Here is a 25,796-nt window from a genome sequence, read left to right as displayed (position 1 = left end):
CTAAAACTTACTCTGTAAAATATAATTCAATAAGCTCAAAACTTGCTTGTTTTGTTTCTTGAGTTATGTATTGGACTTTTTGCAGCTTTCCACTGATCAGCGTCGGTCGATCTCAATATCGCTAGGTAGTAGATGAGCGTTTAAAAATGTATAACAGGTACCTGAATGAACAACAATAAATAAAATTACACACTTTCTTCAATTTTAATCCTCTAAATAGCAGACAACATTTAATTGAACGAGTATGTTCGGTTTTTGGAGCTGTGAAAACTCTATATATGAAATCTAGTGTATCCGACTACATACAACCAGTGATCGAACTTTTGCAGGGAGATGGAGCTCCTCTACTATTCGGAATTTTTTTTTTTTGGACAACAAAAACACTAATGCCTGAAATATTTGGGCCTGAAATTTTGATCATGTTGTCAATGGTGTATGCAATTTTACATACATGACCGAGAAATGAAGCAAATAAGTTTATATTATATACATTTAAAAATAGCAATCGAATATCAGGAGGCACTGAGGCAGATACAACATAGGTTAATTATAATATAATATTATTATTATTAATTACTATTATTATATTGATACTAATAATATTCTACGTCTAAATTGTGTCTAAAACTACAATGCAAAAATACATAATATAAATTGTTCCAAACTTGCCTAAATATATATTGAGATGAAGTATATTATGTAGGTTCCGTTGAACTGCAACGAGCGCTTATCCGTTCACCGTAATATTCTTAGTAGAACGTATGGTATGCTAAATCAAATTAAATCAAATATTAATAAATTGTAATAAAAATTTACAAAAAACACTCTTACTACGTCAAACGTTTTATTTAAATATACAACAACATGCAAATATATCAAACGAGTGTTCGAATTGGTGATATGGAGAGGACGATAATTTTGATTATGTGTTTCGACTGGGTACGTACACGATAATTAGTCGAAATTATTTTTTGATTTTCAATATAAGTAACTTTTTTGATCAGAAAGTGAATCTAGTTAGTGTCTTTAAAAGGTAAAAATTGAAAAAAAATAGTAGTTTTCGAAAACGACGTGAACCCCATAATAACACGAGTAATTAAGGAAAAACGATAATTTTTTGTTTAACTCTAAAAATATAACCATAGACACTATAATAATAAAACATTCTAACAGTTTTGAGCTATTTATAGTCATTAGAAAAAAAATTTTAATTACTGTTAATAAAAAACCTTAAAATGTCTTTAAACTTTCTTCAGAGGAAATTTAATTGCAAAACAAAAATTTTAAAGATATGTTGACACGATATTTTTGAAATCTGTAGGTATGCATATAAATTCATGGAAAATTGAAGTAAATAAAATAATTAAAAAATTTTTACTTAATTTTAGCATGTTATTTTATTTTTGCGCATATTTAATTACATTATCTTAAAGATATATAAAAATGTAATTTAATGTTCTTGCAATATTTAGTATATTATAAGAATGTATTTTTTTTTAGGAAATATTAACCACATAGTTGTTAATATTTTGATGCATACGTACATATTTTTAAATGCATAAATGTCCTTACTTTCTAATGCAATTTAATAAATCATATGTTTAGATTTGTATGTATAAATCTGTAATAAAGTGTTCAAAATATAGGCATAGCGGGGAATGGAGCAAATTCCCAAGAATCTGTGTAAAATAATTTAGCACTTCGAACACAGTATTTAAATTTTTGGATGAGCTCCATAACTTAATATTTTCCAATTCGAGCACTGCATGCAAATATAAAACCACAAAATCATAAAACCATACTACTATATTATACATCTATAGTAGCAAGACAATTATATTATTATAACGCACCCTTCGCACAATGTGGCTTGTACACGATACAATGTATCATATTTCATTATTGCATAAGATACAACGTCGCCTTAATAAGAAACATTGTACCTCCAGCGTCTGGTTTGGACCTTGGATCACGCTGATTGCTCCGTGGGCGTATGACACCCACATCTTCGATATCCCATTTACCTTACCCCCACATATCAATGCTGTCCAGCGGAGCAGAGCAAACAATTCATGGACCTTGAACTGCAGAAGTTTGAGTAGTCAGCCGCCGCATCAGCGCCGTCGTAGGGCCACATGATGAGTCTGCCGAAAGGACCATCTTCGCATACGATTTTCGTAGGCAAAGTGAAGTTGATGATGGGACGATCGGTTATGGGTCGAGTAGGAGATTCTTGTGAGACATCGGAGGGAAGGAATGAGAAGATTAGGATAAGGTCAGTTGAGAGAATTTAGTGCGGGATCTAGGGAAACGTTTAACGGATAACTGGGAGCCAAAAACGAGTAGGATGTGTGTAGCGTACCATTGATGAATCTACGGAGTGCTCCAAAGATCAAACACATAATGTGACTCATAATATAACCCCGAATATGGCTCAAATTACTTATTTGAATTTATTAGTTTTCATATTTTTTTAAATACAATTTAAGTGTATCATATCCTTATGGTAATATATATATCCTAGATATGACCTATACATCAGTACCAGGTACTATTATTTATCTTTTTATACTATGTACACCTAAGTTTAAATACTAACATAAGTACTAAGTAATTAGTTAAGATAATGATAACAAACTATTAATATTTATTTAATCTTGAATTACTAACCTAATTTAACTACCTAATTTAATTTTCAAAATCACGCCATTTAAGTCTAAAAATGCTAGTTGCTAGTTGCCACTCAAGAAAGTTTAATTTTATAAAATAGTATTTACAATATACACAATAAAATTAGTATGATGAGTAAATTCAATAACGTTTAAGGTTGTGTTAATGAGCAGGCACTCAGAAATGTCATGTTGACGTTTGATAACTCATGTCAAACTGATCAAAAGGATTCAGGGGAGAAGTGGCATGCTGATTAGTTACAGTGTTGTTGTCAGTGGTGACAGATTCGCCAATAATAGTATCTGAAGACCTGCCAGTTTCAACGGAGATGGCCGAAGTGGAATTAGTGGTGGCACGTGACGATGGATTCCTACAGTTTACTAATCTATCAGAAACGCTCCAGGTGGAAGTGGTATGACGATCGGTGGTGGGGGCTGTTGGAGCGCCTGGAGCGGAACGGGCGGTGGTGATCCCAGAGAAACGTACACGTGATGGTGGATTCCTGTTCACACGTGACCTGTTCTGGGAATTCGGAAAAAATCGGACAGCAGAGGGGGGCCTAATGGTGACAGGACGTGGTGGTTGATTTCTATTTATGGGACGATCCGTATCACTCTGGACGGAAGTGGCTTTCTTCGTGGTGCCAGTAGTGTCAGTGGTGTCAGTGGCGGTAGTGGCGGTAGTGGCGGTAGTGGTGGTAGTGGTGGTAGTGGTGGCAGTGGTGGTGACATGTTGTGGTCCTAGATATCCGTTTGCTGGTAGCCATTCTCGGCGGATGGATGTTATAGGTCTATTGACAAGACTACGGAGTGGTCGATTTTGATTTTCGGAGAGACGTGAATTCCCGGACAAAGTATTAGAAAATCTAGCGTCAAATATTCGAAAACCAGCGGTAGTCTCGGTGGGACTTTCTGGTGAATATTCGTTCATGTCATATTCCATAAAGCCCCAATTGGGAGTGGTGGGCCTATAGGGCCTAGGATCGGATACTGGCCGATGGGCAGTTTCAATAGGACTTGACGGTGAATTTTGATTCAAGAGATTTTCAAATAACGCACTTCGGGCGAGGCCGGTGGATTGAAAACCAAGTCCCTCCCAATCGCTTGCGCTAATACGTGCCGATCGTAGTTGTTCTTCGACGAGATGACTGGCCGTCAGGGTTATCGTTTCTCCAAGCATCTCATTGATTAGGCAGACGCACTGTACTACAGAGGACGGTCGGCCAATGATGCGGATGGCCATTTCATCAGCCATCGGGTAATCGTGGAATTGCTCTAACTCGTCTTCTATGTCAACGGACATGCTGCTCCGGAGACCGCTTAACGTCTCCACAATGCCGCCGCGTCCGTTGATCGTCGACGCTATTTCGAAATCCATCGGGTCAACCAACATCCGGGCGATTACGTTATCGCTGTCGTCCGCGAGACCGCTCAGCAACCGGAACAGCACGTCGACGAACATCATCGAAGTGGTTGCGTTCACGCATAGCAAGCGATCGGTGGTCCGCGGACCCGCCAGTTCCATCACGAGTACACCGGCACCGAATCGGGTACGCGCTGCGTTGTCGAACCCAATGTACGCGTACAAGGTTTAGGCGGTGAATATTTACCGTTATTAGTGCAGGAATTTTTTGACGCCCCCAAACCCAAGACGTTCGATGACACTAAATTCGATGGTTTCATTTTAATGCAAGACACGATGTTTATCAAATGGAAGCAACCGACGGTGGACGCACGGTACTTGGGTTACGGTGTGTTTCAAGTCGGTAACGGTTCTCAGACGATAACGTTTCAACTGGACGATAAGGAAGATGCCGCATCCAAGTGCGAAGTCGACAGTATTTATGAATTATCTCCGAAATTATCGATTTTACGTAAACGTATAGATAGGTTGTTATGTAGTACGTATAAAGAATACGAAATATTTGTTAAAAGTGTAAAACTCATGAGTAATAAAAAAAAATGATTAATACTGTACCGATTATGCGTTCTTATTTCGACGAAAGTGTCTTTATGGATTGTGGAGTATTTAAAAATTCTAGCAAACCTGTTTTTGTTTCAAATCGGGCCGATATGTTTTTGTTAACAGATATATTTAAAATCGACATGGTTGTCGACAAAAATTATCTTTCGGCAAACGACGCAGATTACTCTCTTAATCCCTCGAACTCATGTGCTAAAATAAATATTTACAGTCTAGACGGTTCACATTCACGAACTCGAGATACTTATTCACATAAACCGATAATGGTCATCGGCACTTGTGATGATATTGTAACGAAACCACTGTCGCTGGAACCCGTTAGATTTAAAAACGAAATTTTAACAGTTAATAAAACATTAACTCCTACGGAAATGGCTATCATGCTGAAGTATTATTCCATACAACACGCATACTTAAAACCTGATTCTGATATATGTATCACCACCGATCTGTATCATAACGTCGTAAGTTGTTTTTCTACCGACAAACGGCAATGGTTTGTTTTGGATGTATCCAAACAACTACAACATATAATATTTCGTAACGATATCGGTGAATTAGTATCCAATAATCAAATATTAAATATTCCGGAACACGAATTTTTAAAATCATACGAACCTGATATTATTTGATAAATTTCTCATACAAAAACTGAGCCGTCGCGGGACGTCTGGCAGATGTGAAACATCAAAAATTTTCTTTTTGTAATAATGTTGAAAATAGATGACTATGAAATAACTTCTAAATTAATGTATTATACATCAAAAGCTTATGACGGAGACATGCATTTTGGTTATCTTTAAATTTAATTATTTATAGGTGCAAATATTATCAGGGTTAAATTATTTTAACTTTAAAATGTTTGCATGGACGTAATTGTTAAAATTACGTTGTTGTATCTTATTCTTTAGTTAATAATTAAATATTAAAAAAGTATATGAATAAAAAATAATATGATAAAATTATATTTAGCATATAAATGTAAAAATATAAACATATTTATATATATTATTTAACATATAAATTTAAAATAAAACACAATATACTAACGCATATAAATAAAGCGTACAAATTACATAATATTATATATCGTAATTATCGTAAAACACATAGGTATATCGTAATTATCGTAAAACACATAGGTATATCGCAGTTAACGAAAACAACAAATGATTGTGGATCTGGATTTTATTTAATATCGAAAATTCTAACGAACTAAAAATATATCGATATCTTATAAGACTAACCTAATAACCCTATCGATATTTTTAAAAATTATGGGGGTGATAGCCGCTATATCGAATATATAATTTTTTATTTCGTTCGAATTTTTAGATATTATTTTGAAAGTATATCTGGACCTTGGGTCTAAAAGGGCCAATTTCACTATTTAACACTTTTGGATAATAAACAATTACGTTTTTTTTTAACTTCAAAAATCCATATAAATTTGAATTTTTATTGTATGCATTTTTCCTTTTGCAATCATCGTAATATAATATTATATACTACCTAATGGTATACATTTGGTTTTTTAATGTTCTTATTTAAGTATTTTTTATTGACATTGGCCCCATGAAAATCAGTATTTATAAAAAAATATGCGACATTGGCCCTAAAACCACATCTTCAATGTTTATAAAAAATATTTTTTATATCTAGCCTTTTACTTCTTAGGTTTAGTAACAATTAATCAAAACAATTGATTTTTCATTTTTATATTTATTTAATATTTATATATTAACATAATTTGTTTTAAAATAAATATAATAAATTAACACTCACTAAAATATTATATTATTAGGGTAAAAATAACTGTGTAACAGTTTATAAGATTAAAGATATTATTATTATTATTCAGCCTTGAATATTTGTTTCAGTATCACAAACTTAACACTCAAATATAAAAAAAAAAACCATATAACAAAATTAAAAACAAACTATAAAATAATATTCAAAATAACAACTTAATTTTTGTTTTTAATACAAAAAAATGCTTTTTATATCTAACCTTAATCTTTTTAGGTTCAATAACAATCAAAACAACAGAGTTTCATTTTTATATAAATTTAATTTTAATATTATATTAACATAATTTGTTTAAAGATAAAAATATATAACAAATTAATACTCACTAAAATTCACTAAGAATATTAAAGTGGTTATCTGTGCAATGGTTTTTATAAAGATCATACATTCTACTTATAGAAAGATCTGGATTCAAAAAATACTTTTTATTAGTTTTGTTTCTAGAGTAATGACTTTCTTTGAATGGAAACATTTTAATATGATCTCTTATATTATTTTTATCTTGGTCAGATGTTTTTGGATGATTTAAATGATGTCCTCTACCATCTGTCAAACATATACCTGCACCTGTTATCTTTTTTTTTGCCATAGTAACTCTAATTTTTTTCAAGCTTATATTCAATGTGTTCATAAACATAACCTGACATACTTCAATTTGTATATTATTAATTCCTGTGAGAAAGTATTTTCTTGAAAATTGTCTTCTACTGGGTGTGGAGTTTTGTTTTATACGTTCAGTTTTTTTAGGGTACTCTTCTATATTATTTGATATGAACTGGCTTTGTCCTTCTGATTCCAACTTATAAAAATTATCAAAAATAACAAACATTTGATCTGTGTCAATTTTTTCAAAACATTTACGTTTACATGAACAAGGGGGCTTCAATGTTTTTGCTGGAACTAATTTACCTTTTGTAGTTATATAACTTTTGCCTTGCATCTTTGACGTTTTCCTTACATTTTTAGCCCAACCTTCTGGATTTCTTTTACGTTTTCTTGTCAGTAATTCATCAGCCAATTTTTTCCTACCACCACCTCTTGAATTTATGGAAAATCCTTGAGGATCAATTGGTTGTTGAATAGTTGTACCAAGTTCACCAATAAATTCTATATCTTCAACAATACTTGTATCTCTAGACACACTAGGGAAGTTCACCACTAAATTTCAAAATACCAAAATATGAAAGTGAGTAATTTAATAATGAAAAAAAAATCTAGGTATTTTATTTTCAGTACTTTAAATACTGTTTAGTATTATTCCAATAATATTTTATATTATTGAGTTTTTAGTTTATTTGTATATAATAATAGGTGCCTAGTAATAATAGTATAATATGAAATTATTCTATTATAAAATATTATTATTTCTGTAAAGCAAACATTTTAAAAGTATATACTATTAATTTACCTTCAATATCAAAACTCTCATAATTATCATTGTTGTTTTCAGGATTTAGTGTATTTATCAAGTTTTCGGGATTAATCTCAATAAAACCTAGGATATTTCAAAAAATATATATTATATACATTACTTTTAAGTATAGAAATTATGGTATAATTTTAGTGTGTTACCTACCATTATTATTTAGAATATCGTCATCACTACTTTCTTCAGACTGAATATTTTCGGTTGGTGGAATATAAAATTCATCACTAGAATAATCATAATTTACACTACCAGATTCACTTTCAGATTCGACTGTATTTTCTAGATTTAAATGTGATAGAATTATGTATAAAATATTTTAAAAAATAATATTTTTAAATATGACCAATCAACTATAATAGTACCTTTAACTGTTTTGTTGTTGCACATTGACAACAGCAGCTTCGATCTCTTACTCATTGTAATGTTTTAAAAATAAATAACTGTTTTAAAAAAATATTGAACTACGAGTACTACACATTTGATATAAACAAAAAATTGTTCGACGATGAAATGTTTACTTGTTATTAAATATAATTTTAATATTTTTTTCGTTTAATATAGAATAGAATATTGATAACACTATCAATAAACAACGTCAACATGGCCAATGATAAGACAATATTTTTATTTAATTTTATCATATAAGGGCCAAAGTACACATAAGCCTTATAGTTTTATGAATTAGATAATGACTATAAAGACTTAAATCAGATAGGTCACTATAGAAATAGAAATAATATTATTGTTTGTAACATTGGCCAATCTGTTTCTTGTAATTTTAGTGATCAAGATACGCCCTTCTAGCACAAGAAAATATACATAAAATTGTATATGTTAAGCCATTTATCTCATTTTCACCAAAAAGTGAGATTGGCCCTTTTAGACCCAAGGTCCAGATATAATGAAGAATTTTTCTCATTGTCGAACATTAAATAACAACTAGATAATTGCTTGCAAAACGCACAATCAACTGTTGTTTTCGTTAACTTCAACATACAAACCAGGCATGAAGAATGTCCACAACGCATGTTGAAACACATGTCTCGGATCTCCCGAATCTCCATACAGATAGAACATTTAGTAGTTGTTAGCATTAACGATGTTATGCATTCTTCTGCCCGTCTGGTTAGGACTATACGAGTTTCATGTAGAATTCCCTTAACTATTTTTGTATATCATTAACGAAAATAATAGGTATTTTAATCCAAGAAAGACCGAAAAAAATAAGTTTCTACTCAAGTAGGTAATCTCATTACCAGATATCAGTTTGTAAAAACAATGGTTTTCAAATTTTACCTAGTAGGTATACTATTAAAAATATTTAAATTATATTTGATATAAAAAAGTTGTTAAGTTGTATGATAGGTATTCTATGATGATTTTCAAATTATAAAAAACTAAAAAGAAGTAAATTTTTGAAAGAATTCTCGGCCTACTTTCTTGTGGTGTCTCTAGGGTAACGCAACACTAAGCTGATAAGTGTTTGTTCAACATAATATTGTCATATACATTTATCGTATTAATACTTATATAAAATAATAGGGTAATTAACTCGTATATACTGTAAACTTCTTAATAGCCCGAGAATCAACTGATACCTATATAAAGTAAGTTTTGGAAATCAACTCACACAGTGATACCTATTACCTACAACATGCATGCTATATAGTATATTATAATATTATAAATTGAAATTGTAAATTAATAAAAAAATTTTCCAGATAACATAATTTCAAACATTTATACTGAGAGAGTGGGTGATAAGTTCTTGAAATTTTGCAGTATAATTAATTAGGTAAGTATAACTTATTAAAATAAAAAATTACTGAAATATTTTTTGAAAACTTCAAATATACCGGTAAGTCGGTACCTAATAATTTATTCAATATTCTTAAATTAATAATATTAATTTGGTCAATTATTTCAAAAAGTACCATTTACTCTCACATTCTACATTTATTTTTATATGCAAAAGTTGAAAAATTATCTTAATTATGTGACCCTACATTTTAACATTATGTTTTAGGATAACTTTTAACTAAATTAATTTTTGAGTAGACTGCATGTGCCAACATAACTTAATTTTAATTTTATACTATTATGATTATACACTTGTTATATACCTACCTACAGTAATGGAATGGGAAACTGGAGATTTTTCTGCGGTACAGTCCGACCCTTCGACTAGCAGCGCGGGTGTCAGTTAAAATCGCGAACGGTTTTAACAGCGAAAACAATAATAGCGAAAATTAAAATATTCTTTTAAATATATTTTTCACAAAAACCTTACAATACGTCAAAATACTATAAAAAAATACAATTTAAATTTGATATTTTTCCTAAAATTATAATGTGTAAGTATATGAATTTAAAATATTTGAAAAATTGAATAAATAAATAATAAGATTTTCTGGATGGTTCAACAGTACCCGCTATGTTCTGATTTATTTTCATTTCATTTAGGCTTTGTTCCTTTTGAATTGCTTCAATAAATTTCCATATTGTTGGATGACATGAACTCAATAAGTTATTAAAGCCTCTATGCCATCCTTCAACATAATTATTTGTTCTTGGTAAACCAGATATAGTAGACCTAAAGCAGTTCCACAGTGAAATAGGGAATCTGGGATTTCTCCTTCTACGTCTATTTGGACGACCAATCCATGTATCCTCAAAATAGGAAATAAGTGGTTCTAACACGTCTTCATTATTATTGTAATACGTACTTTCACACAATGTTTCAAATGCGTCAATTACGTCATTTTCCGGAACAAAAGCCAAGGCAGACAAGTAACGGACTTGCAATGAAAACTCTGAGTCTGCTTTATACTTGTCTACCATTCCAGAAATAGTTTGGATTTTTCGCCAAACACATTGTGTTTGATGAAAAAAACAGCCGTTTTGTTCAGTATTTGGAAATTGTATTTTAAATGCGTTTAATGAGCTTTGTTCAAAATCAGTCATTATTGTTTTTGGATTTAAATTAATATTATGTGTTTTGATTGCCGAAAATAACCTTTCATATGAACTTTGCGTTTTATCTGGCATTAAAGCGAAAACTACTGGTATTACCAAATTATGCTTTATAACATGTATTGTGTATACTTGTGTAAATAATGGAGGACAAGACTTAAAAGTTCCATCTGCAAACCAATGATCAGATTTAGACAGTAAATCTAAATTTTCTTTCGTAGCAAACACTAAAATCCGACTTTCAACTGGTTCAATGTCATTAATTAAAAATGTACGACCATCAATAGTTTGGGAATATTTATCGGGTATTGTTATATCTGTGATAGTAAATGGGTTAGACGGAGCAGAACTATTAATTTGTCGTATGCCACACAAAGTGCGTTTAATATAACTTACTGGAGGGAGAGCTCCGTGAACGTCTTGTGAACACAATGTTGAGGCTTCTGAAACGATCTGATGTGGATTATCTTGAGATGACAGAGCTCGAGTTTTCATTTCGTCTATACAAACACGTATTTCAAATTCTAAATTTGAAATAGTATGGTTATGTTCACTAGGTCCTTTTACAATTTCGTCGTTTCTTAAATTAAGGCGCGATTTACATAGTTCTTCAGTACATCTCCAATACACGGTATTTTTATATTTTTTGTCTAACCTATATAAATAACCATTATATTTAAGTAAATTTTTGTTTTTTTGACTTTTTATAAACTCCATTGCGAAATTGTTACGAGTGAATAATACTGTACGAATATGGCAACGGCGAACGGACGAAATGCGGACTGGTGTGACTGATGATTTGTACAAAGTACAAAATGACATTGATTATCTATTGGTATCATTATTATTATTATTTACTATGATTATACTACTATATTTTAGAAAAACCCATCCATAAAAGTTATAAATAACCAATATATTAAGTAATATATAAAATTTTAATTTATAAATATAATGAAACAATAAAACGGTTTGTAGTTTTAATTCGAATGGTCGGTAATAAAATCACGCAACGACAATATTAATATATTTCAACAATTTATTGACAAGGTTTATTCAATTAATTAGAAGTTTAATCAATAAAAGATGATGGTAAAAATTATAAATTAGTTATAATTTCCACGAGGAAAAGTTTTGAATAATTTTACTGAATCAACAAATTAGGTTTATTAAAATAGTCAAATATATAATCATTAAAACGAACAGTTTTTTAAAACAATAACATGATTTTAATTTTCACAATAATTGGTTTGTTGATAACTAACAAACCTAGTTCATTAAAAATACCCAAGATATTTCTCTGGGTGAAGATTATAACTCTGCGCAAGACACACAGTACATTATTGATCTAATTGAGTATTTCTTAGATATCTAATATATTCATTTAGGTTTCTATCTCTTTTTGAATATCGACATATTGTTACAATCAAAATTGACAATAACAACAGGAATTAACTATGCATTGTTGTGAGTCATTACACAGACAAAAGTAATAAAAACCCAAAAATAATTGAGGAAGTGTGGTCATATTATAGTAAGTTATTAAAATTATTACTGTTTTTTATATTATTTTGGTGGAATCTAATACATTTACACATAAGATAATACATAATCTGGATTTGAATATTGTAGTGTCCCAGCATACAGGAGGACGAACGACTTGTGTTGAGGTAGATGGTTTGGGTGAAATAAGTATAATAACTTGACTTGTGATTAATTATTACACAATTATTTGCTTGCGATGTGGACAAAACATTATTACTGATACAAGAATGATTTAATTGAAAATATTCTAAGTCCAAATGATTAATTTGGAATGGTGACTGGCGTGAAGGAGGTGCTTGCACTGACTCTGGTGGCTCACGTCTGCATTTGTGTAATCAGGGCTCTCCAATATAGTCCTACCTACTCTCTGTGTGTATGTGCGTGTTTAGCGCATAGCCGGACATCCGTCAGTACATAGCAATATCTAAAAAAATTTACTGTTATACTTAATACTTTTTTTATTAACCTGATATTAATTTAAATGACATTTAATTTCTATTGTTAAGATGTATAAGTATCATAGATGCAACTTCAATTAAAAAAAAAAAAAACTATGGATACTCATAAGCTATACATTTTCTAATTTTAGTTTTTTTTTTGTAAGGAAAAGTTTTTAATACTTAAACACAAACATTATTTGAGAATGCTAATTTTAAAATTGAGGGTGCTAATACCCTCTAAGCCCCCTCCCCATTTGTGCCCATGATTAGTATACAATTGTTTGTCTGAATATATTATGTTTACCTACTTAACATGATTTGGTTTATAATTTAATTGCTTAATGTAGGTACCATAGCTAATTATAGATATAAAATATATTCTTATGCCCGCCACACATTCCTTCATAGTATTTGAATACTAGTTATAAAAATACCACACCATTCCTATTTCTATTGCTTAAAATTGGTAGGAATTAGAACTATATAGAAATAAAAATTACAAAATACCTAACATAATATTTGAACTAACATGTTATTAACTAAAAATAAGTACTTGTTTAAGTGTTTGATATATAAATATATATTATGTAATTATTTTATTTTGCAAAAATTTAATTTAATAAAATAAAATATAATGTATATAATTGAAAAGTTTAATTTGGGGATAAGTACAGATAGTTGATCTTAATATATTAATAATTGATTCATTATATAAGATTGAAACATTTTGAAGCTGCTATACCAAGTTGCCAGTCGTGTTACTCATCTGTTTGTGGAAATTGTATTGCAATCCAAACTGTAAAATCGAAACAAATTATTAAATCAATTTTAAGTTGGTCAGTTTGGGTACAACTCAAATGTACTCAACGCTACAGATATAATGGATGGGTAATAAGATGGAAGCTTATTAAAATTAGCGTCAAGACTCTTTTAGTGCCATTTAAAGTTAATTCATTACAAGCTATCTATCTGAGTGAAAAAATGGGATATCACTGATTCAACATTTCAACCACATATTATACTTACATTCTGGGTTAATATACAGGGGATCGTTATTTCAAAAATTTGAAAAATACAATGATTTTTATTATTTAAAATAATCCATAGAATCATAAAATAGGTGAAACTAGTATAGTTTTACCTATTCTGTAATATATTTGTTTATAAATATGTTATGAATTTCAATTTTCTATAAAAATTTCAACAACAACAACGATGTATGTAATCCAAATGAAATTTTACACTCTTACAATCCACCAAAAATTTATTTAAATTGGTACTTACGCAGATCTGAATAATAATATGTATAATTAACATATTTCATTTCTCTCAATTTCTGTGCTGAAGATACATACAACTCCGGTTCGGGACCACAATAATATGTTTTCAAAAATCTCCTGGTGCACGTGTCTAAACAACAATCATCAACGACAGCCCTTTTAAGTTTGGTCAGCTGTTGACTATCTGAAAATGAAGGAAATTCATAAGTCAAAATAAAAATAGTTATAAATCTAATAGACCTAACCTTATATATTATAAGTTAACTTGATTATTTGTGTTATCAATTTATTGTGATAAAGGCATAACGCATTATTGTAGATAATCATAAGAGTATCAGATAATCAGTAGCGATCTGATTGTCAGAGAAGGCGGATCTCTCTGCAGTAATTAATATGTAATATAAAATCAATGCCGTAGAAACTGTGGTGCGGGCGGTTCATTGCACCGGGGCTCCGCGTTGCAATTTCTAATATGAGGCCCATACTTAAATAAAATAATATAAGAATTAAGAATCTATACTAATAACAATTTTTTTAATAAGATCATAATATAATGATAATGCCGTTAACACTTTGTTATTTTAGTATAATATAGCACCGCCAGGCTTCATATTAGTACTCTCAGTTCCCATATAATAACATATAATAATATAATTATTTTTAAATGTTTTGAATACATAATATATTATGTACAGTATAGTTGCTTAATAGCTTAAATAAATAAAGAGTTGCGATTACATTAACATTTATACATTTTCAACTTTATTATTAGTTATTAATTTTTCTATACAAATAATTGAAGAAAAATTGATTAAAATTTTAATTAATTATATTTGTATTATAATTAAAAATTCAGAATATAAATAAGTACAAATTTAAAAATATTGCAATGCAGTTTATTATATTATTAGTGGGGTTGTGGACTGTGGCGGGCTAAGCATCCCACGGATCTGTGTAGTACTAAAATGTACTGAGAATAGCTGAGAAAGAGAAGCAGACTAATTATGTAATTATATTGCAGTATAATAGTATGAAGGTTTACTGGATAATATTGTATAATTGTTTTTATTCAAATAATTTTGGTTAATCATTATTTATTTCAGAAAGGAAAATTCGAAATTACAATTAAAATTGAACGTATGAAACTAATCTGAAAATTAAAATTCTATATATTCTTTTGTTTGTCTAATCATTCATCTATTAATGAGCAAACAAAATTTTTCATAGTAATAAAAACTCTGTCCATAAATTAAATATGTATGTATTGGCAATCAAAAGCTTATACATTTTTAGACCAGTGGGGTGGCATTTTGGCATCAAATAAATACATAGGCATATACGCAGATATGCTTAGATCATGCACTACGGACTGAAAAGTCTTTGTTATTATTGTGCATAAATAAATGACTGATAACCAAATCAGAGTGAACAATCTGAATTCTTCGCAATTCGCTGTCGTACATTGCTGTCAGAGAGTAGGGGTTCTTGGTTCATACATAAATCATGTTTTCATTATGACATCAAGAATTAGCATGAGGGTTAGGTCTATAATACACGATCCTAGTAGTTAAAACTACATCCATATAGTACCTACATTATCTAAGGTCTGTAACAGACCACGTGGAAAAACAACATAATGTATAAAAAAGATAAGAGCGTGACCATTTCAGCTTATAATTTGTGATGTTTTTTGTTTTCAAAAAGTGGGATCTGAATGTAAACATACTGTCTATAGCCATAGGAAAGGAAGTCATTGTCATACCAGTAAAAAAAATTAAAAAAGGAGTGCTGTCATGGGACACCCGGGAGAAACGTAGTTTCTTTGGAAGTCTTATAGGTTATAGATTAATTTCAGTGGAACTATTCGAAATGAATGTAAATATTATCTTATCAGGTTTTTTTATTTAATTCATTGAAAAATACATTGAATTATTATTATTGCTCATATTCAATCACCGAAAGCAAATGATACGTTGTCATTAAATGATCGCGAAAACTGAACAGAGCAACATTGTCAACACAACACGCACCGCGGAGAAAAGGTCAATGACATCGGAGCCCGATGCGATCAAACAAAACAACGCGAAATGATGTAATCATAACGGAAAAACCCAGATTCGTCAGCACAGTTACAAAAGTGATTTTATAATATATATTTTGTTATGAACGGTTTCTATTGTAATACTATAATAATTTATTTATTATAACAATAACAATTAATAATAATAGTATCTAAGGTTTCCAGCTACCTGCAACCTGACCTTTTTTATTTTGTGTGTTTTATAGGTGGCGACGTGTAGATATATAATAACAACGTAGCCGGCCGTAGAGCGAGAGGGGCAGGAGTATAGAGAAAGCGATAAAGAGTAAGAGAGATAGCGATTAACGCTTTTATTTTCGTTTCGCACGGTTTTTCTAGGCTAGGGTCCCTCCGCTCACATCACGCCTTAGGAAACTACGTTTCAAAAAATGGTAAACCTTTTGGTTTTAATAATATAATATTATGCACCTTTTAAAACGGGTATAATGTGAAAGTAATATTTTGCCAGATATCCCATATGCCCAGTATCATTATTTTAACCAATTAAAAACAGAAATTTAATGCACTACTGGCAACACTTTTTGATCAAAATAAAATCAGATAATTTAAAAACATAAATGTTCCCGCCTTCCCGAGAATATTTCCCATGAAGGTTTTATGAAATATAAATTACAGTTTCCTAACCAATTTCTAAAAAAAAAAACAAATTCTAACCAGCTTTATGGTCTGCTAGTTTCGATTGATGGAAGATAAAGTATTGTAATTGATAATCAGATACCATAATATATAAATTATATTTACTTTTATCTTTATTGTAGATGCCTTTACAGATGATTGCTAGTTCAGCCGAGAGTCTTGTTCCACAAAACTGTATCGGATCAACCCAGTACGAACTATTATCAGCGATAGATCCCAGAATCAAGTCAATGCATAAGCACAGAACAAACAAAATCATATTGAACTTCATGATTATCTGAAACATTCGGTCATACAACATAAACTTTTGACTATAAGTATCGTTTATTAAATTACCTCACGATATAGAATAAAATAAATACACGTTGATCTTGATTATTAGATTATTATTGAATTTAAATGCGACTAAACACTAAATATCAATTGTTATATAATAAATTTATTTTTATCACACAAATATAGCATAAATCGTTGATTACTTTCTAATGTCAGAATTGTTTTTTATTATTTTTAAATACATACTTAGTGTCATTATACTAACTAAAATTGTGGAATATTTTGAAACTCTCATTAATTTTTATTCTTTTCATAATCACAATATCGTATAAAATATAAAAGTAATTGTTGGTACCAATACTTACATTTATCATTTATAAGCAGTTAATTTATTTTACGACTATTATGAAAGTAGTTTTATTACAGTTTATTGTTGGTATTTGATAATAATTTAATATTAATATTAAAATATGATAATTGACTGAACTATAATTTGCTTTCATATCTTTTATAAGTACCTATAATTAGTAAAATTCTTCATATCTAAATGTTTTTAATATTATAATTTGTTAAAATAAATTTACCACAGTATGTAACTATAATTCTAAATTAAATAGTAATACGTATTTAAAATGTAATACGATTATTATTTTTGTATATCAATAAAATATAATTAATATTATCTTGAATTAATTTTATATTAAATAATATGACTAATTTATTTAACGTTAAGTTCCTAATGCATTGATAGTGGATAAGTAATTAAACATACCTTTTTCAAGAAAAATTGCTGTGTAGGATACCTGTAGTCGACTCGATGTATCTGGTGGAAGAGTAACAATAGTTGTACTAACACTGTAGCCAAATTGAATTCTGTAACGTGATCAACTGTGCTGCAGTCTAGGGAGCAGATGAGCAGTCGGCAGATCCTACCTACTTATATATTTGATTTATATGTAGCAAATATAGAGAATAGGTGGGGGTTGTTTAGACTCTAGTGACCATTCAGGTAACAAAAGGACCTTATAAGGTGTACGGGCCGCGTACGAACAACAATAGTACGCGACGCCCGGTCACCGAAATACTTCGCGCGTTACATAGGTATTACGATACACCGCTGCTCACCAACCGATCTATGTGTGTGTGACGTAAAGCGACTCAAAGCCGAGCAAGATCAGAGAGTACTGGTGTGTGGTGAATGTGTGAGGGTGTATTATATGTATGGGTGTGTCGTGTGTATGTGTGTGCTTATAAATAAATAATAATAAAATGGTAACACGTTTCGGGTAAATAATTAATTTATGTATAATACACGATATCAATAATAAATTAACAAATATATAAAAATCACAGAAACACAATTATAATCGTATAAAAATATAATAATTAATAAATTAAAGCCCTTATGGCTGAACAAGATAAATAATATTATAGCCCTTCTGGCTCAACACAGGAAAAATATGGGCAAAAACAATAATACAATAATGATAATAATGATCAGTGGTGATCAGCACATACTGTAAAAAACAATATAAATTTTAATAATATAATAAATGTCGGCGATTAGCGCCTAACAATATAAAAAAATAACGTTCGCGACGACGGTTAAAGGAAGACAAAAGTGTCACGGCGGCCGTATTAACGAAGCTCGCCTCGCCTAGCATATTATAATATATTAATGTCGTACGTTCGCTCGAATATAAGGAATGTTTTACCCATACATCCAGTGGCGTACCTAGGCCTCTCTCACGGGGGGGGGGGGGGAATATATTTTTATCTGTTCTTAAAATATCTTAAAAATGTACGTCACACCTAATCTAACCTAACGGAAATTTCATACTTGTAAAATACTAAAATACTTATGAAATAAAACATTTTAATATTAATAGGTACATAAAAAATAAATTATTGTTTAATTTAATAATATAGTATAATGCATGTTATAAAATAATTTTATTAGAATTATAATTTATAGTACAAAGTCTATTTTTCTGTTTTTCATACGAGAAAATCGTTCAATAATTTCATACACTGGTATATTTATTTCTTGATAAATGTGCAATAGTGCAAGCCCACATAAGCGATCCTGGCCCATTTTTGAACGTAGCCATGTTTTTTAGTCTACAGCACAAGCATAAAATAAAGCAAATAATAAATATAAATAACTAAAAAGCAGACAGCAGTAGGTAGGTACTAGGTGTATAGGTACCTAGATTTATAAGCCAATTTTGTAGATTATTAATTTATCTTTATAAATAATAGGTTCTGTAAATGTTAGAGATTAAAGAACATTTTTTTTTAAACTAAAGTACTGAAACAGTAGAAAGTATAAAAGCAGTAAGCATTCAATTCCTTTTTAAAAATAATATTGAGTCCTATAAATATTTTTAAGACATAAGGCATTCTATTATATTTGTATTCTATTATTATAATAGAATACAAATATTAAACTAAAAAATAGGTAGGTATGACAAGATAAAATTTTACCGTCTTAGAGTAGAAAAGGATCGTTCAGCAGATGCTACACTTATAGGCAAGCAAGCCATTATACCAAGCAGTTTTTTAATTTTAGGAAAAATTATTTCACTACAATCTGAAATACATTTAATGGCATCACAGTCAATACATTCACCTTAAAATAAAAGAGAAAAAAATATTATGTGTACTTAACTCATTATTCAATTTTAAAAAGTTTTTATACTACCAATAGGTAGGTAGGATTAATTTAATTACCTTCATTTTTTTTTCTAATCCAACTTGATTTCCAAAGTTGTAATTCAGTTTTTAACTACAATTCATCAACTATATTGCTATCTTCAAATGTAAAATGTTCTTTTATAATCTTTAATAATATATCAGTATTATTTGTGTCAGATTTAATAATGAAACGGGGTAAAAGTAAAGGCAATGTTGAAATGGCATACTTTTCATTTAAAAATCTTGATTTTAAGTCTGTTATAATATTATCCAGAAAAGGTATATAAATAGAAAGTTTATAATAGTTTTCAATAGACGTGGTTTGATAATTAGATCTAGATATTTGTTTTGAAGCAATTCGAGGCTTTTTTAATTCAATATCCAATTCAGTCATTTGAATCTCAGCATCTCTGAACAATGATTTAAATTCTTCATTACAATTTTTTATTTTATTTTCTAAATTTGACAAAATATCAGTGATTATATCTGCAGCTTGACTTATATCACTATTGGAACTTTGTAGTAATTTACTGGCAGATTCAGTTACACATAATAATGATGAAAGTGAATGTAGTGATATAATAAACTCACATGAGCATACAGCTGTAAGTAATGTTTTTGCCTTTGACGATGAATCTTGTTCATTCCAATCTGATATTTTAGTTAATGCTTCTACAATATAATTTAAAGAAGATTTGAAAATTAAAACACTATCATGACGGTCTACCCATCCGGTTTCTCATAAACTCTTAAGTCGCTGTTTACCATTAAGAATTGTTTTTAAGACATAATTTCTTTTAGATGACAAATTAAAAAAAGCTACAACTTCTTTCATTAACCCAATACCATTTCTAATTGCTTGAATAGATGAGGATCTTGAAATTGATAAGTTGAGTGCGTGGTTTGAACAAGGACAGTGAAAAGCATTTAAAGCATAGGATTGAATTTTTTGAACAGCTTCTTTTAAATTAGAAGTCATGACAGAACAACCGTCAGTTCCAATACCGATACAGTTTAGAGGATTTAAATTTAAATGTTGTAATATTTTGATCACAATTTCTCCAAGGATATCACCAGTTAGTTTTGGCTCCAACGTATCATTTTTTGTAATATTATCATCTTCATTTAGTTCACTTTCTTCTATAGAAGTAGATGCATTTTTAGAATACCAATAACTGTGACAGTCAATAAAAGCGACAAAATTTTCTTTCACAATATTATTATGAACATACCTGAGTACAAGACTCATTTGTGAAATGTGGCTTATATCGGTGGTCTCATCAAATATAATACTATTGAATTTACTTTCATTGACTTCATTTATAATTTTTTCTGTTATATAGTTCTTCCAACATTCAATAATGTCATTTTGAATTTTTTGAATTTTATATATTGCCTTTGATGTTTTTGATTTTAAATGTTTTTCAAGTATAGTATCACCCGATAATATTCTATATTTAAGAAGAGCTCTAAAAATACAATAATGATAATAATAATCAGTGATGATCAGCACGCTTTACCTTTCTTTTGCAAATGACAACCTTTCTTCTAATTTTTTATATTTAGTTTTCATCTTTTGTGGCCGATTGTAGTTTTTTGTGCTATGAGGTCAAGCTCGAAGTTTGTTTGTTGGTTTTTTAGCTCTTTGATTAAAATAAATACGTTTGGCTTTGGTCTACCAACAGCTTTGTTAAGAGCTGCATGCCATCCTTCAAGGTGGTTTATAGTCCTTGCTCCATCTGTATTAAAATGATTCCACATATTTCTATTAAATAAACAAATATCTGGATCCAAGTATGTTTCGGTAACATAATTTAATAATTTCAGCACACCTAAAATAATAATAGTAAAACATTAGGTTTGACTAATATAATTCTAATAAATTACGTAAAAATTATATTTACTTTCTAACTGTGGTGCTTCACTATGAATTTCTGTCCAACAATTATCAATTTGTTCCATCGGAACTAAGGCTAATGAACAAAGACGATATCGTATATGCACCTTTCGATGATATACCTCTATCGACACTTGAGTTACCAAATGACCATAAATTAACCGGTTACAATTTGGCTCTCAAGAAAGACGATATCGCTACCTTACTGTTTAGACTTTCAATCCTCAACGACCATAAATTAACCTGTTACAGATCAGATTCAAGGAGTAAGCTAGAATTGTGTGACTACTCAAACAAAACATATAATCTTACAGGTCGGAAACACTTTTATTAAAACAAAACAAACATAAAATAATAATAAAACACTGACAAGTCCAGATGGGTAGCCCGATCGTTTCACATATAAACGCACGATCGTAGTACTAGCGTTCTCGCCTAAACACTCAGCGACCCCCGGACTCTCCTGTGCCTGCGCGTACGGCGGTGTTATATATAGAATATAATTGTCGCCTCAGCACATTTTGCTTCCTCGGCCCGACCTATGCTAGCAATTTATAATAAAAATATTCCCACTTATATTACATATGTATTAAATAATTTTATTCCGATGACTGTCTACAATATACGACAACGACGGACAACTATTTTAATACCATCGTCATGTGTATAATCATAAGCTAATCCCAAACTTTGAACTTTACGCCAAATAGATTGCCCAAAGTGAAATAAACACCCTTTTATGGGTTTATCAGAACCAAATCACTGCCGAATAGAGACGATCATTCCAATTTCAAAATCTATTTGGAAACTCTAATCCATTTTTTAATGCCACTTCTTTTATTATTTCAAACATTCTTGAATAACTTGATGTACTTTTATTGGGCAATAATGCGTAAGCCTAAAAAATATATTCTATTTTCAGATTTATTCGTTATTTTAAATAAAATTTTAAAATAAAATAATAATTACGAGAGGTATCATCAATCCTACAACAAAGCAGTGTAAGGTATAAATTTGTGTAGATAATTTCGGCGCTGATTTAAAGTGTCATCCATAAAAACTATATTACCAGAACAAAGACGACGTAAAAATCCTTCCGTACCAAATATAACGATTTTATTATCCGTGCCATCACATCCTGTGATAATATTATTATGTATTAGTAATAATATATAAATAAATAATTTAAATAATTTAGTATAAATACCTAAACGAAAATATTTTCCGTCGTTCGTTGATCGCCAGTCACCTTCAATATTTAATTCAGACAGCTTTTTGGGTAACGTTGGCATTAATTTCATACGTTTTCTGTATGCCGAACTTTTTACACTAGTATAAATTGGTATAGCGTCATTTACTTCGGCATCCGTAGAACCTTCTGTCCTGAAGCCATAATTAATCTTCGGATTTCATTAAATTTCTGTTATAGTTTTTGTGGGATTTATTACCACTTCGTCCTATATTGTTAAGTTATAACAGGTTAAAACTCGAACTTTAAATGGTTATAAAAAAATGTGACTATAATATGTATTTTTAATATTTTTCAACTGTGTATAAAAATTCGTGAAAAAAATTTTATAAATTAAAACAAACTCACTTTAAACTTATTCCGAAAACCGCGTTCAGCCAATTGGATGTCGGCGAATCGGATCTGAATCGTCACTACGCCGATGTATTAAATGTTAATAACACAATATCACATTATTCTCAAGCTGCCTTGAAGATGCCAACATAGGGTTGTCGATAAGAATTCGTTTGTAAAACGGAACAATCAATTTTGAATACTTCCGGGAAAATATGTTCGGGTGTGTTTATAAAATAAAATATCGCGTCAGCTGCTATATGATACCTACTAGTTAAGCTTTAACTAAATTTATTGAAATCATAAAAATAGATTTCACTTTTAAATACAACGGAAAAACTACTGGCCACTGCTCTCCCTCACCTATCTTTTCTGTCATAACACGTAAGTAACAAGTACCTAAATAAAATAAAATACTAATACCTAAAACTCGATGAATAGTTTAATTCCTTATTATTTGTTTATACAAATCAGAATAAAATTCAAAGTGAAAACAAAATCCAAATTGAAAAATATTTTTTATCGATTTTATGTTCCAACTGATTAGGTAAATATAGTGTTCAGTTTTGAAGAGAAAAAAAATAAGATTAATATCAACATTTTTATTTAGCTTTTTATGATTCGCTTTTATACCTACTGAGTGAAAAATTATTTATCCAGAATAAATTAATTTTTTTTACAAACTTCAAATAATTTATCAAGGCTATAAATAACACAAAAATAGTCAAAATATTTTGAAAATATCATCGTACGTCATGAGACTTAATAAAATAAATATTTGGTGAAAATATCAAGTGTCTACGGTCGTTTGGTTTTTAGTTGCATGTTACATAAAAAAAAATCGATTCTTTTAAAAATCGTATATGCGTAAAAATTACCATTTTTTTCACTTTTTTTATTATTCAAGATGCTTTCAAAATTTAATTAATACTTTATAATTTAATTTATTATGTCATAATGGGAAATTTTCTGCCGGAACCTTTTTTTAAGTACGAGTATGTAACTAATTTCGGACTAATTTCTAACTGTACTAAAATTTGGTCGTCAGTTTCTAAAATGTTTACCCCCTAACTGATCTTAAAAAACAAAATCCATTCCCTAGTTTCTCATAAATCTGGTTGCTAAAGTAAAATCTAGTGAAAATCAATTATTGCAGTTTCAAGTGTTTCAACTGTTAAAAAGTTATTTAATTTTTTATTTTTATTTTGTTTTTACACAACAATCAGATTTATTAGTTTTTATAACAAAGTTGTCTGTTCTCCATTCAGAAAATTGTGGATTACCTACACCAGCTATTAATGGACGATTTATATAAGCTATATGAGGTCTATGATGGATACTATTTTTATTTTTATTTTGTTATTAGTTAATTATTAATATTATTATTATTATTATTTTATATAAGCCATATAAGGTTTATGGTTACTATAATTTTTATTTTTATGTAATTTATCACATATCAGGGTGTGTATATAATACTATACTATTAATAAAAAGATTATTATTCTGCAATATTATGTTAATCATTTTGTTATTCATAATAGATAAACTATATTATTTAACTTAATATACAACATTTGTCTTGTTTCATTTACCTTTATATTTCAAATATAAATATCATGATATGAAAATATCAAGTGTCTACAGTCGTTTGGTTTTTAGTTGCAGGTTACATAAAAAAAATCGATTCTTTTAAAAATCGTATATGCGTTAAAATTACCATTTTTTCACTTTTTTTACTATTCAAGATGCTTTCAAAATTTACAAAGAATTTTCAATTTTGATCTCTTAAAAATATCAAATAAATAAACTTTTTCTAACAGAAAATATGCTAAACTTAAAAATCAAAACTTTTTTCATACCGTAAATGTGAAAGACAGATAGAAGAAAAACATAATTATAAATATAATGCATTGTTTCACTCCACTCGGAATTTAAAAATGATAAATTAAAATAATTCTCCGGCATGATCGAAACAAGATAATAATCTCAACGCGCTGACCGTCACCTTCCGCTCAACGTCCAAGACAACGTTTTTGACTTCCCATTTTATCAAAGATCGCTTACCGGTGAATGTCATAATGGGAAATTTTCTGCCGGAACCTTTTTTTAAGTACGAGTATGTAACTAATTTCGGACTAATTTCTAACTGTACTAAAATTTGGTCGTCTGTTTCTAAAATGTTTACCCCCTCACTGATCATAAAAAACAAAATCCGAGTTTCTCATAAATCTGGTTGCTAAAGTAAAATCTAGTGAAAATCAATTATTGCAGTTTCAAGTGTTTCAACTGTTAAAAAGTTATTTAATTTTTAAATTTCTCATTTTGTATTTAATTTGAATTACATTTCCAAAAGGAAAATTATGAACGTCAAAATATTATGTGAACTTTTCGTATATAAATATAAATATATACGACACATAGCCATATTATCAAGACCAAATACAGGCAAAGATCGTTCAGTTTCGTGGAGACGGC

At 29.6% G+C, this 25,796-nt stretch overlaps 3 protein-coding genes and 1 pseudogene across 3 annotated transcripts; all 4 read right to left on the bottom strand.

Moving 5' to 3' along the window:
* Positions 1-6,787: 6,787 nt before the first annotated feature.
* Positions 6,788-8,308, bottom strand: LOC149061802 (uncharacterized). The gene is made up of 4 exons (XM_089215121.1): positions 8,254-8,308; positions 8,039-8,170; positions 7,871-7,957; positions 6,788-7,620 (listed from the first exon to the last, which is right to left on the bottom strand). Exons 1-4 carry the CDS (start codon positions 8,306-8,308, stop codon positions 6,788-6,790), a joined length of 1,107 nt encoding a protein of 368 aa, XP_089071247.1.
* Positions 8,309-10,294: 1,986 nt separating this feature from the next.
* On the bottom strand, positions 10,295-11,221 carry LOC149061801 (uncharacterized; the record flags this gene model as incomplete). Its single annotated transcript, XM_089215120.1, has 1 exon — positions 10,295-11,221. A coding segment is annotated over exon 1 (645 nt), but the record flags the coding sequence as incomplete, so codon positions are not given.
* A 2,288-nt stretch (positions 11,222-13,509) lies between these two features.
* Positions 13,510-18,050, bottom strand: LOC149061800 (uncharacterized). Its single transcript, XM_089216872.1, has 4 exons — positions 17,915-18,050; positions 16,972-17,143; positions 14,134-14,313; positions 13,510-13,645 (listed from the first exon to the last, which is right to left on the bottom strand). Exons 2-4 carry the CDS (start codon positions 17,135-17,137, stop codon positions 13,608-13,610), a joined length of 384 nt encoding a protein of 127 aa, XP_089072998.1. The 5' UTR covers positions 17,138-17,143; positions 17,915-18,050; the 3' UTR covers positions 13,510-13,607.
* Positions 18,051-19,111: 1,061 nt separating this feature from the next.
* Positions 19,112-25,398, bottom strand: LOC149061799 (52 kDa repressor of the inhibitor of the protein kinase-like; annotated as a pseudogene).
* Between the last annotated feature and the right edge of the window lie 398 nt (positions 25,399-25,796).

The sequence above is a fragment of the Diuraphis noxia genome, unplaced genomic scaffold (assembly GCF_037042655.1).
Source record: "Diuraphis noxia isolate RWA-SAM2 unplaced genomic scaffold, SU_Dnox_SAM2 contig0001, whole genome shotgun sequence".
NCBI classification, from domain to species: domain Eukaryota; kingdom Metazoa; phylum Arthropoda; class Insecta; order Hemiptera; family Aphididae; genus Diuraphis; species Diuraphis noxia.
This window is presented reverse-complemented; position numbering and strand designations above follow the sequence as displayed.